This window comes from Globicephala melas, chromosome 13, assembly GCF_963455315.2.
Source record: "Globicephala melas chromosome 13, mGloMel1.2, whole genome shotgun sequence".
Lineage (NCBI taxonomy): Eukaryota > Metazoa > Chordata > Mammalia > Artiodactyla > Delphinidae > Globicephala > Globicephala melas.
The window spans coordinates 60,177,480-60,191,153 of record NC_083326.1 but is presented as its reverse complement, the minus strand read 5'-3'; the positions used below and the strand labels follow the sequence as shown (position 1 = coordinate 60,191,153).

The 13,674-nt window shown below is 47.8% G+C and overlaps 1 protein-coding gene across 1 annotated transcript in view; it reads right to left on the bottom strand.

Moving 5' to 3' along the window:
• RAB31 (RAB31, member RAS oncogene family) overlaps positions 1–13,674 on the bottom strand; it is a 112,416-nt gene that overhangs the window by 68,871 nt on the left and 29,871 nt on the right. The window contains exon 2 of the mRNA XM_030836606.3: positions 2,463–2,542. Coding sequence (XP_030692466.1) covers positions 2,463–2,542 — 80 coding nt within the window. The remainder of the gene's footprint in view (positions 1–2,462; positions 2,543–13,674) is intronic.

Below are 13,674 nucleotides of genomic sequence, written 5' to 3'. Positions count from 1 at the left end.
TATGGACGTCTTTCAATTTCTATGAATATAGATCAACATCATTATCTAAAGGGACTGCATATTACACACCATGTTATGGATGTAAGTTCATCTTCATCACCTATTTTTCACTATTATGACAATAGTTACATGAATATCGTTGTACCTAAACCTTTGTGTCCTTGTACACTATTCTTTGGACTTAATTCTTAGAAGCATATATTCTCCACGTTGCTACGTTCACCAAACGGTGGGTTGTACCAACCTATATGCCCATCGCAGTGTATGAGATGACCTTTTCCCCAACCAAGAATCTTTCAAATCTTTCAGGATGACACATAGAAAATGGTATCTCATTCCTGTTTTTGTTATAGTTATCCTAAGTCTGGACATCATTTTAGTGTTCACTGTTCACTTGTTTTGCTTTTGTGAATCTTTAGTTCGTGACCTTTTCCCACTTTTCAGTTGGGATGTTCATCCCTTTCTTATGTATTTTTTGAGTATTTTACACCAGCTTTTTGTAACAGTATATTTTAAAAAATATTCTTCCAGTTAAATCTTTGCCCTTTTACTTGGCTTATGGATTTTTTCCAAAAACGCTTTTTTAAATTTTATGTGGACAGCTACATCAATATTTTGTCTTGGTACTTATTTTTGTTTTTGTTTCTACTTTGATGTAAGCAGACTTTCATTCATTTTTCAATATATTCTAGGCAATGGGATAAATAATACAGCAACTCTGCCTGTAACAAGTTCTCAGGCTTAGAAAACTAAGTTTGTGCCTTTAAAATCTTAGACTTTACTAACTGGGAAAAAAAAAAAAAATCCAGGCCAACCCCTTCACTTTACAGATAAGAGGGGGGTAAATCTGAGACCTGAGAGACGGCCTTGACCCTGGTCAAAGAAGAATCTGATGACACAGTCAGAAGAGAACGCAGAGGCCCCGCCTCCAGCCTGTGGAACGGGGGCTCACAAAGTCCCTCAGTTTGCTCCCCTGTGAAACAGGTCCCAAATCTATTCTGCATGATCTACGGGCTGTTGTAGGGTCAAATGAGGAAATGATAGCTGTGAAATCCCCACCTTGGTACACAGTAAGCCCGTGAGGAACAGCTCTAGTCACAGTAGTAATGAGTATCATATATATATGTACGTATATACCTATATGTGCAGACACACTACACACATGCGCGCGTACATGCACACACGCACACACCCCTCTCTGTCCCTGATTTCCTGCCACTAGGAGAAAGACTATATCACTATTTGAAATGAAGACTGACAACCATTGGTCTTTTGGTTGTTTGGGGTTTTTTTTCAGCCTCCTTGCTAGCTTACGACTTCAGACTCTCAGGCATCTTCTCCTCCCTCTAGTTGCCTTCTCGAGCGATGGGTGTGAGCAATGCTGAACTGACTTCGTTCCCTGCGGGAAGCAAAGTCTGGCAGAGAAGCTAACACAATTTCCTTGTAAAGGTCGAAATAGAAAGGGAGGTGCACACACACGTCTGTTCAGGACGCCGACAATCTGCCTGAACAGCAGCCAGAGTTTCTTATGAGTCACAGGACGATAAGGATGAACTTTCGCTGCTGAAACGCTGCCCTTTCACAGCCTTCGGTCTTTCCCCAGCACAGCGATCACAGTGGGAGGGAGGTGGACTCCCAGAGGACTCACTTGTTGTGAGTCAGAAGTTTGCTGTGTGCCTGCCACGAATTTTCTCCACTTACGGCTGATGGAGACCATCGCCCTGTCCTCATCAATCCTACCCAGTTCCCCAAATTTATACACTCATTGTTTCTCTGCTGAGGAAGACCAAACCTTGCTCTCTGCAGAGAGCATGTTGTCTTCAGGGAGAAAACTAAGCCAGGCCAAGTTCTACGACAGTGAAATATCAGGCACCTGCCAAACCGCACAGCAAAAGCGCGTCTGGCAAAGGTGTCCGTAGGAAAGGGGAAAATGGAACAGGAAAACGCTCCTACGTTCCAAGGTCGGGGTCTGGGGTGAGCAATCCTCCCCTCGCCTCCCAAGCATTAGAAAGGAGATGCTGACATTGGATTAAGCCAGGAAAGGAAAATCAATCTGCCCACAGGCTGTGCAGACAGCTCTGCTGTGAGTGGATGCGCTCCCGGTTTCCGTGCAGGCGAAGTCAAAGCAGAACCCAAAGCAGAACCCTCAGGGATTTGCCCCAAGTCTCGACTTCCATCTGGAAATAAAGCCAGCGTGATTTGCAGAATAACGCTCTTGGAGATCAAGGAAATGGCCTTAGGCTGCAGTGTGAGGAGGCTGGTTGGGGGGATGGAGGGGATTGACAGGGACAGTAAGACCAGACACACTGCCTAAAAGTCCCTGAATTTCTGTCCAAGTCTTTACAGTTGGGATTGGTTCTCACTGGCTGGGATGAAACCACTTGAAAGCTCAGACACAGAATGACCTCTCTGGGTGCTTAGAAAGGAGGAAAGGTGAATTAGAAGAACAGACGAGAACTCACCCAATGGTTGGGCTGATGTTGTGGTCAAAGTGATCCTGGACAAAGCGACACACAATGCTCGATTTCCCGACACCGGTGTCCTGGAAGAGGAAGAGAACACAGCCGTGAAGATGAAGGCCGCCGATTCTGACCGAGCCTAAACAGAACCCAGGACACGGGAGCTTCCTTCCAGTTGGTGGGAAGGGGGATATTTTCCTCTATTTCATACCAGCATTTTCAACAATGAAATCGTATTGCTTTCATAAAATGAGAAGAAGTATGGTAAAAATAAGTTTAAGAAACATGTCCCATCTATACACAGTAACTAACCTAGAATTGGCATGTTCACAGTACATTTATTCCCAGAAATTTGGAAAGTTTTGGAGGGGTCTAAGACATATGGCAATGCATCACATTGTTTTGCTAGAAATAGAATTGATTTTGTTCAAAACTTTGGCACTCTAAAAAGATGTAACCTATTTTTCTAGGTATCGCCCTGTAAAAATGATGAATTCTAATTATTGCATTTCTAACATTTTCTCTCTAGAATCTGATGGCTGCATAAGAACCTCCAGTTTTGCTCAATTATATAAAGGTCGCATCTCAGCTCTTTCTCTGTTAAATAATTCTTTAAAGCTGATTAGGATAGGGGTCCAGTTACACACTGGAACTAGGACACATGGGTTTTTCTGCAGTCCCTTCCAAAACACTTGGTCAAATGGTTCAAGGAATACAAAACACAAATTCACAAGGTCAAAGACATGGGAGAAGAGACAACCATCAGACCAGTGATGACAGCGAGAAGCAGTGTTGGGGGAGGGGGTATCACTGGAGCCAAAGGGCCTGCAGGGAGGAGAGCAAGTCAGTCCACGCCCACATTCCCTGAAGGTATCAAGAGCTGGAGGGCGACGCTGGAATCAGAATCAGGTGAAAAGCTGCACAAAATAACACCCTGGGCGCCCCAGGCACGTAACCAGGGGAGGGACATTACATAAGGACCCAGGAGGCTGACTCTCCAGGAACTGTGTATCAGCCACCGGCTGGCTTGGGACTCCACATGCAACTCAGGGGGCCCCGGGGCTACTGCCCTGGCCTGTGGGACCCCAGATGGAAGAGGCGAGGGTGCCCCTCTGGAGAAGAGGAAAACCCTGCAGACCCTGATATGTGGCGTCCCCCAACTACAGGCCACGTGTGCACCCACCCACAAGCCCCCGTTCAAACAGAGCTTTGGGAATGCATTTTAATCTTTTAAAAAGGAAGGCTCAGCTAAGAAATACCAGACACTTATACCCACAAAAAAAAGAGCAGGATGCAATTTTAGCAGATCATTCAGAAAGTTAAGAGGGACCCCTCAGAAATTAAAAATCCGATGGTAGAAGTGGAAATTTCAAAGGAAGAGTTACAAGGTGAAGTCGAGAGATTGCCCAGAAAGCAGGGGAAGGAGAGCAAAGCAACTGCCCCAGCTGCCAGCAGCTGTGCTTTGAGAGCGGCCGCAGGGCACGTGGAAAAGTCCTGTCGCCCTGCTCTGAGGGCATCACGTAGACTCGAGACGGATAGTGAAAGGGAAACGAGACACGTTTAGCCCAAGAAGGAAAAAACATACTGATACACTTCTCTTAAAAATATAACGTTAGGGCTTCCCCGGTGGCGCAGTGGTTGAGAGTCCGCCTGCCGATGCAGGGGACACGGGTTTGTGCCCCGGTCCAGGAAGATCCCACATGCCACGGAGCGGCTGGGCCCGTGAGCCATGGCCGCTGAGCCTGCGCGTCCGGAGCCTGTGCTCCGCAACGGGAGAGGCCCACGTACCGCAAAATAAATAAATAGCAAAATAAATAAATAAATAACGTTAAAAGCCTACAGATCAAGGAGAAAACGCTGAAACTCAGATAAAGGTGTTTTTCTCTAGACACTGAAATATGAAATGAGATTTGAAACACCACTGCCCATCTGAACTACGGGCACGCCCTTTCGTTCCTACATTCAGGGGGCCGTTCCAGCAAACCTGGGGCGAGAGGGCTGTGGGCTCAGGATCCTCATCAGAAAGTCAGTGTCCAGAAGGCGTCAGCTCCCGGTGCACGCGGCCTGCGCTGGTCCCGAGCCCCAGGGAGAGCGCACCAAGCACTGTCTCTCTGCAGTGTGGGCATCGCTGTGCGGAGCTCAGAGAGGTGAGGACAGAATGGAAACATCAGCTCCTCTGACTCCAAATCAATGCCGCTGCTATTTCTGAGCTGCACCTTCGGGAGGGATTACAGCTAATGTTCCTCACTCCCCCCAAACCACAAGGCCCTCCTTCCCATCTCAGCTGCTCTTAAAGCCCCCGTGGATGAGCACACCCTTACCATCCTGCGGTCTTCGCAGCCCCGGAGACACTGGACACGGAAGAACTGGGCTGCCACCCAGGCCGCCCTCCTTCCCAGCTGGGACGATGGCCCCTTGACAGCCTCCGCCCAGCAGCAGGGAGCTCGCCCTCTAAGGGGGGGGGGCTGGCTCCAGGGCTCCAGGGTGCATCCTGGGGGTCATGATTCTGCTCCGGGGGCATGTTTTGGAGTACATCCATTTGCTCTTCGCAAGGGCTCAGCTCAAAACTGGCTCCAAATCCTCCCAACAGCCCAAGGGTTCTGCGAGGCCAACCCTTAAAATCCCCTTAAAGATGAAATATTCCAAAGCCAAAATTCCAAATTATTCATCTCTCTTCATCATCTTCTCCGGATAACTCAAGCTAAAATCCCCCTGGTCCTGCATAGTTAAAGCAGCCAGCCTTCTCAAATTTAGATTGAAGCTCAGTCTTCCAACAAATACACTCAGTGTTTCTTTTCTTTTTACAATGTAACTCCCAACATCTCTCTCTTATACAATTGACAGGAAGGAAATACAGGACAAAAGGATAGGCAAAGTTTTAGTTTCTCTCCGAAAGGAAAATATTCTTACAAAGCACGGCCTAAATCATCTTGCGGGCCGATGGCTTTGTGATGACCTGGGGACCTCGTCCTCCCGTGCCTGCTGTTCCCCCTCCAGCCACGAGGGGAAGGCCCGGCTCGAGGATGGCAGAGGAGCCAGGCAGGATGCCGGCGCTTCTCATGAATCACTCAGCTTGGTGACTTCCTTTTCCTGCAGGACCTCATTCAGACCATGACACACACACACACAGGAGGAAAACGCCCTGAGTCATGACTATCCCACGGGAAATGGCAAAGGTCTGAAGCAGGAAATCCTGGGTGGATAAGGAGGCAGAGGAGAAAGAGAAGGGGCGAGGCCCGGGCTGCTCACGGCTCTCCATGGCCCCGTTACTTCCGGGGGGCTTGACACCGATGGAAGGAAGCTCGTTCGCTTCCTGAGATGAGGAGCCTGTCACAGCCCTGTCCAGCCTCTAGTTCTGCACAAGAGGAAGCTGCGTGGCTTCTGAGGTCGCACAGCAGGCCGCAGAGTCAGAACCTAATTTTCTGAGTCCCGGTGAAATCCTTAAAGGCTCTCATCGGGTTAAATCAACCGCCCTGTCAAATGTAAATTTCTTTAAAAAATAGTCCATTTCTAGAACCCACAAGGAGTGCTTTGACTATTGCTTTCCAGAGTTACCTTCCTTAGTAGAGTCACATGTCCTAAAGATACGTCTGCTGGGTTTTGCCTTAACGAAAGGGGGACATATTGCCAACTACCAATTTTTTTTTTAACTGAAGTATAGTTGATTTATAATGTCATGTTAGTTTCAGGTGTACAGCACAGTGATTCAGTTATACATACACACACATCTATATCTGTATACTCCTGTTCAAATTCTTTTTCCTTATAGTTTCTTACAAAATATTGAGTACAGTTCCCTGTGCTGTACAGTAGGTCTTTGTTTATCTATTTTATATACAGCAGTGTGTATATGTTAATTCCAAACTCCTAATTTATCCCTCCCTGCCTTTCCCTTTTGGTAACCATAAGTTTGTTTTCTATGTCTGTGGCTCTATTTCTGTTTTGTAAATAAGCTCATTTGTATCTTTTTTTTTTTAGATTCCACATATAAGCGACATCATGTATTTGTCTTTGTCTGCCTGGTTTACTTCACTTAGTATGACAAGCTCTAGGTCCATCCATGTTACTGCAAGTGGCATTATTTCATTCTTCTTATGGCTGAGTAATATTCCATAGTAGATATATACCACATCTTCTTTATCCATTCATCTGTCGATGGACATTTACGTCGCTTCCACGAGAATAAAACCAATTCTGACTGCACAAAGCAGGAATAAAATTTAGTACAATCCTCCCTGGGGGATAATCAGGATTTCTTTGTATTCTAACTTGTATGGTTGATACCAGAGCCATTTTGAGGCCGAGCTATCAGTTCCTGCTACTTCCTGGATATTCCTCCCATAGACGTTATTGCTATTATTTGGGGCTAATAATACAATTCTCTGCGAACAATCACATACTCTTCCATGACACTCTCTGCTGTTTGAACGGTCCCCATTATTAATCACGTGTAAATCTGGAATCACGAACCACAAACTTTCAGCTGCTGCCACATAAATCTCTAGGTGTCACTTAATTCACTCCTGGACTAGGGCAACAGGCTGCAGGTAGGGTTCCCACCTCTCAGAATAGAGAACGGGAAATCCTAGGCAGCTATATCCCAGCTACGTGATCCTGCTCTAACGGAAGACGTCACAAATCAACCCAGGACACATTATTTCAGGAACCTTTTCAACCCAGCTCCGCAGAGAATCACTAAGGCCCGATCAAGGTGGGTTCCCAGGACAGACAGCTGCCTTCTCCCGACCTTCCACCCACTCCTCCCAGCCACTCCACTCCAAACTCACGAAGCACTGCTCTACAGACGCTCTAGACATCTTTACAGGCGGTAAGGTTGAGAAACTAATATGGAATGTATACTGTTGATAACATTATAAATCCACATGCCTCTTATGGATAGGAAACTGCAAGCGATAACAAGACCTACAGACTCAGGAATTCCATTTAAAAGAAGGGAAAACAACGAGCACAAAAAAAGTTCACTGAGGGCTTCCCTGGTGGTGCAGTGGTTGAGAGTCCGCCTGCCGATGCAGGGGACACGGGTTCGTGCCCCGGGCCGGGAAGATCCCACATGCCGCGGAACGGCTGGGCCCGTGAGCCATGGCCGCTGAGCCTGTGCGTCCGGAGCCTGTGCTCCACAACGGGAGAGGCCACAACAGTGAGAGGCCCGCGTACCGCAAAAAAAAAAAAAAAGTTCACTGAGGTATTATTTATAAAAATTAGAAATCACCTAAAACATAACTTTAAATAAACAGATGGTACTCGTGACGCTTTCATCTCAGACCTATCAAACATCAAAGAGATAGAATACTATTTGCACATAATGTGAACTATGGAAATGCTAACTCCAGCATCTGTCTCTGGTCTGGCAATCAGAACCCAACCGGCAAGGATTTTTACATTTATTTGTTGATTTGTTTCACTCAGTCACCCATTTATTTAAGTGTTTAGACTTTAAGCGTTAACATTACTTCTAAAAAGCCTTAAGTGTCTGACGTGTGGAGAAGGAGTTAAGTTAGGAATTTAGGAGGATGAGAGAGGCCAGCCAGGTCTTGTGGGTGGAGAGAAACAGGCAGAACCGCGGGGTGGCTGACAGTTTGATCCTCTGAGCCCAAAAGCGAGGGAAGCTGAGAGCAGGGTGGAGTCTGACCCAGGGGAGTGAAGGCCTTGTCCAGGACACTGGACACACCCCTGCACGCGACAGCCATGTGGGGAGGCACTAGACTTTGTTTACTCTCATGGGAAAAACTGCTTTCAGACTGAATTTTAAGCATACAGATAGCATAAATGAATTAAAGCATCTAGATTGGGGTCCCAAGGACAATAGTGAACACAGCTTGGAAACGTCCACAATCCTCTAGTTGTATACGAACACAATCTCAAGTCCACACAGAGGGAATAAGGTGCCATGTCTGAGGTGCAAAAAATGCCCAGGAGAAATGTAAAAAAATCCCGCTAGAGAATATGAAGAAATAAGCAAAAATGAGGAGGCTGAAAGCCCCAAGAGAGATGATTAGATGGTTCAACAGGGAACATAGGCACACGTCTACTTCCTTTATCTCACTGGGTGCTCACGACAACCCTTCAGAGGACAGGTGTACTGTCCACATTTCCCATGTTAGGAAGCTGTGGTCTAAACGTTTACGTGACTTGCCTGCAGTCCTATAATCAGCAAAGGCTTCATCGACCTTCAGACTTCCCCTCCCCCATACCCACTGGCCAAACCACCTCTCTCTGGAAGGCATGCGTCCATGCCCTCATTGACTTACTGGTGCCTGTGCAGTCCGCAAGATACAAGGACAGGAGGCAAGATTAAGTCCTGATTCCTGCAAGTCAGATCACTTACACATCAGACCTAAACTTTCAAAGGAATCAAAGACAGAGCCGTAGTGACTGAGATCACACAGGCCACCCCAAGACGTCAACGGGACGGCTGACAGCTGTGTTCCAAACTGCATTTGTTGGCCCATCATTTGAAACTCAGGTGTGTATTCTTCTGTTGACATAATGCTGTAAATAAATGATTACTTCCCAAGCTTGCCCCTGCACTATAGCACTCTACAACAGAAGACCCCGACATCCATTTGTACTATTGTTTCCATAGGAAAATGTATTCTACTTTCAAGCTGGGGGTTCCAGCCAGTGTGAACCAGGCCTGCAGTCCAAGCAGAACGCCCCAGGAGTAAAGAGATCTTTGGGGAACACGGTCTCCTGCATTTGGACTCCAGTAATATTGCCAATAATCCCAGCCTTTCACAGGAGCAGGAGTGGGCCAAACAGTCCTAAGGACAGTGACTAAAGCTCCGGCCACCCAGCCAGGCATTTTCTACGGAGAAATGTCTGCTGTCACTTCTTCGAGCATCGTCCCTGGTCTATCATACCTCTTCTCGCCTTCTGGGACTCCAACTGTGCCTGTATTAAACTTTCTTCCCTTACCATATATGTCTTTTATATTCTTTTCTTTATTTTCCATCTTTTTGTCCGAGTTTCAATTTGGAATTATTCTAACCTATCTTCCAGTTCTTTCTACAGATGTACCTAATGTGATGATGAACCCATTTACTGATTTCCTGATATCAATTATTGTATTTTTTCACCATAAAATTTCTATTGTGCAGTTTTCGATTGCATGCCAAAGCTTGAAATCATGACTTTTATTTCCTTGAACGTAATGAACATACGTGTTTTAAAGATGTCTGGTAAGTCCATTATCTAGATTCTCTGCAGGTTCTGTTTCTATTGCCTGTGGAAAGATCTTCAGTCAAATCGCCTTGTCTCCTCCTATCACTGGTCAAGTTTAAATCTTGGAAGCATCCCTCCGGAGAAGGGAATTAGAGCAGCCTGTCTGGTGATGACCCCTGATCTTCTCTGACTCTTGGATGGGTGTTTAAAAAGCACAGTGATCTCACTTCTGGGATGTCATCCACCCCCAAAAAGCTGTTCCTAGTAAGAAAATATTTATACTGTTTTAAAATGCTGTCCTGGACTTCCCTGGTAGCGCAGTGGTTAAGAAAGAATCCACCTGCCAATGCAGGGGACATGGGTTCGATCCCTGACCCAAGAAGATCCCACATGCTGCGGAGCAACTAAGCCCGTCAGCCACAACTATTGAGCTAGTGCGCCGACAGCCTGTGCTCTGCAACAAGAGAAGCCACCAAAATGAGAAGCCGGTGCACCGCAACAAAGAGTAGCCCCCACTCACTGCAACTAGAGAAAGCCCGCACGCAGCAACGAAGACCCAATGCAGCCAAAAATAAATGCCGTCCCTTTCTACTATTGTTAAATTTATTTGCCTCTTGCTATTACAGAGTTGACAGGTCTGGAGGATTCCAAAGTCTAGCAATCTTTCAGTCATCAAGTGCTCTGGCCCCAGAGAGGGGGTGGCTTCTCCATCCTGCTGGTGGCAAAGGAACGTCCTAGAAGTTCTAGGGAAGCCAAGGTCATGTATTGGGCATGAGAAAAGGTGAGCAGCAGAGGCCCCATCCCTCTCCCGGCCCCAGTTCAGAAAGAAGTCCTCCTCCTGCCTGACTCCTCAGACAAGTTAAAGAAGGGAAAGAAGAAGGAAGACACTTCTGAAATGGGGAAGGAGGGCAAGTTCCATCACCCCTTCACTTCCGTTCTTCTTATAATAGCTCCCACCGCTTCTCAGCGTTTCCAGAGAGCACTCTGTCCCGATGTACAGACTCTGTGCAGCTAAGCAGAAATTTCAGAGTATCTGAGTCTTAGAAGGCGTGACCTGAACTGTTTTAAAAAATTTTTAACCCAATGTTTTACTTAAATCGCACTTCCTGCCCAAGGAACCAACTGTTCTTTCACCACCTTTGTTTCCTCTCAAGCAACGCACGTGTGGGCTGGTGACTGGGCAAGACAGGTCACCAGACAAACGGCAGAGACACGAGCTGCCCTGTTCCTGGCGGGGAACCCACTGGCTCCACGGGACACCTGGCCTGCATAGGCTCCTGGCACCAATGTGGGATTTTATTGTTATATTCTGTCGTGTTCTTACAAAACACTCAATATTCACTGTTCCTGAGTTGCAGATCTAGCAAGTAAGGATAAAGAATGATCATAATTGCAGCTTCTAAAGTGGTTCCCAGTGATCCCCGACTCCTGGTGTTTGGTCACCTGTGCGTGACCTGGACCTAACGACTTGCTCCTAAAAAGTAGAAAAATGGCGAAAGTGATGGACGTCAGTCCCCAGGTTAGGTGATAAAACACTGAGACGTGGCCTTCCCTTTCTCACCAGGCTCCCTGCCCCCAGCCAATGGGCTCCTGAAGCAGACACGGTCCTGGAAACGGACACATCAGAGCCCTGGCACCCAATGACCATCCAGGGTGCTCTGCCCATCCTTAGGATCAGCTGGTACGGCCACACCATGAACTTACCCTTCAGGTGGGAGGGGCTGCCATGAACTCCAAGGGCGCCGGAACTCAGATGAGGAGGCTTCGCCCTCCTTCCCTCCCCTCTTCTCCACCAGCCTTTGGAGCCTGGACTTGTCCTAAGGGCAGTGGAACCAACGATACCCACCAGGGGTGGAACTTTAAGAGGACTGGAGGGAAACCAAAACAGGAAACAGAGGCATTTAGGAGGCTGCGTTCATCTGCTGCATTTTTATTGAGCACCTAGTATGCGCCGGGCATCTTCACAGATAACAGTGGCCAGTCTATCGTGTCAGAGCTAAGACTCCATCCACATCAAGAGCCCGCCTGGTGCTCACGTTGGGTTGTGCAGGGAGGACAGAAGGAACCGTTTTTGTTGGTTTTGTTTTTGACACAGCACAAGCTTTATTCAGTGGCCAAAGAATAAAGGAGTGAGAACTAAATTCACAGATCGACTTCTCGCCACCTGGCAAGAGGGATTTAATTTTAAAGGGTAAAGATAAAGGGAGGAGGAGGGAGGCTAAAGATGGGGAGGCAGATGCTTTAGTTTACAGGGGAAGGGGCAGGGCTTTTTCCAGGGAGTAGGGTGCCACCCCCTTTTTAGGAAGGAACCGTTCTTACATCCCGACTCTGACAAGCCTGACAGCTGGCATCCTCAGACCACTTGCTCATCTGAATTAATGCTCGGTGCTTCGCTGACCCCCAAGCCGAGATCCTGTGTGATGTAGACAGTTAACTGCTGTGGTCCTTAATCACGACACTAGATCATAGAGGATGCACATGCACCCTTGTCGGCTGCAAACAAGAGCAAACAGTCAACGCACCTGCATGGTACTGACAAGCTGGGGATACTAGCTTCTGCTCACAACTAACCTACCTTCCTGACTCGATCACTGTTCCCATTAAATAACCATAGTTTTTGACCCATGACGTGTGAGGAATCGTCCTATACGTATGACAGTCAACTCTATCAAGCCCCAGGCTTGATTCCCACACTAGTGTCAGAAAAGGGACTTGCATGAAAGGGAGGAAGTGTGTCCGAGGCGGGGCTGGGCCTACAGAGTGTGAGAAAAGCCATCCCCGTAACTATCACGCTGGCATGACTTTCTCATGGCTTAAGTTCCTTCGGTCAGCTGGCGCTTCTGCAAGCATTTCAGAGATTTTACAAAACACACGTAGAAGGCAGCAGTGGGAATTTCCAGCTCGAGGGAAATTACTACCCCCCACATTTTCAATCTATGCTCTTTGGGAATAAATGCTAAACTATCACACTTAGTTTAAGACATTCGTCCAGGAAACGCAAGGATGCCTGCATCACAGCTGCCCCTGCCAGAAGAACCCCTGCCTGGCAGCCTCTGAGCAGGGCTCAGCCTCCAGGGTGAGCCTCCAGGGTCAAAGATGGGGCACCCTCTTACTTTTTTTTTTTTTTTTTTTTGCGGTACGTGGGCCTCTCACTGTTGTGGCCTCTCCCGCTGTGGAGCACAGGCTCCAGACGCGCAGGCTCAGCGGCCATGACTCACGGGCCCAGCCGCTCCGCGGCACGTGGGATCTTCCCGGACCGGGGCACAAACCCGTGTCCTCTGCATCGGCAGGCGGACTCTCAACCACTGCGCCACCAGGGAAGCCCCCACCCTCTTACTTTCATTGTCCAAAGGAGAGAAGACGGGTGTGGCTTCTGGGGCAGGAGATGAAGATGGACCACATGGATGAATTCCCCAGGAACAGCCTGAGTGGGTACACTGCTGACAGTGAGCAGTAAAGCCATGGATACGTGCCCTCTGATTCCTGCACGGTGTCCCCCGCTGCTCCCCAGCCAAAGACCAGCTGAAGGTCAAAGAGGAAAGCACATGACTGCAGATCCGCCCTCCACTGCTGGCTGGATGCTAAATTGCGGAGCCAACGCCATGTCATTAATGCTGAGGCACAGCTCTGGTCTGAAAAATACCAGCCGTGCCACCCCCCGCCGCCAGATCTGAAACCTTGTCAGACAGGAGAATGTTCCCGCCGACGGAGGTGAAGATCAAGGGTGCTGCAGTGAACCTGAGCTAAAGAGTAAGTGCACGGGCCCAGCTGAGCCAAAATTACAACGAAAGTGATGACTCAGGGAAAAGGGACGAGAAGGCAAAGCTCCAGGACAAATGGAGCTTCTGGGCTTCCAAGTTCCGGATCACGATGATCGATGAGCTGTTAATAACACCGACCATGTTAGTCACGTGATGATGGTGTGGTGACGGTTGACGTTTTGTTCAGCTAGATTCCATGTTAACCTGCATCACCTTGTTCACTTTCAGCCCAAATCTCTGAGAGATGTACTACTATGGCCCATCACGGTTGG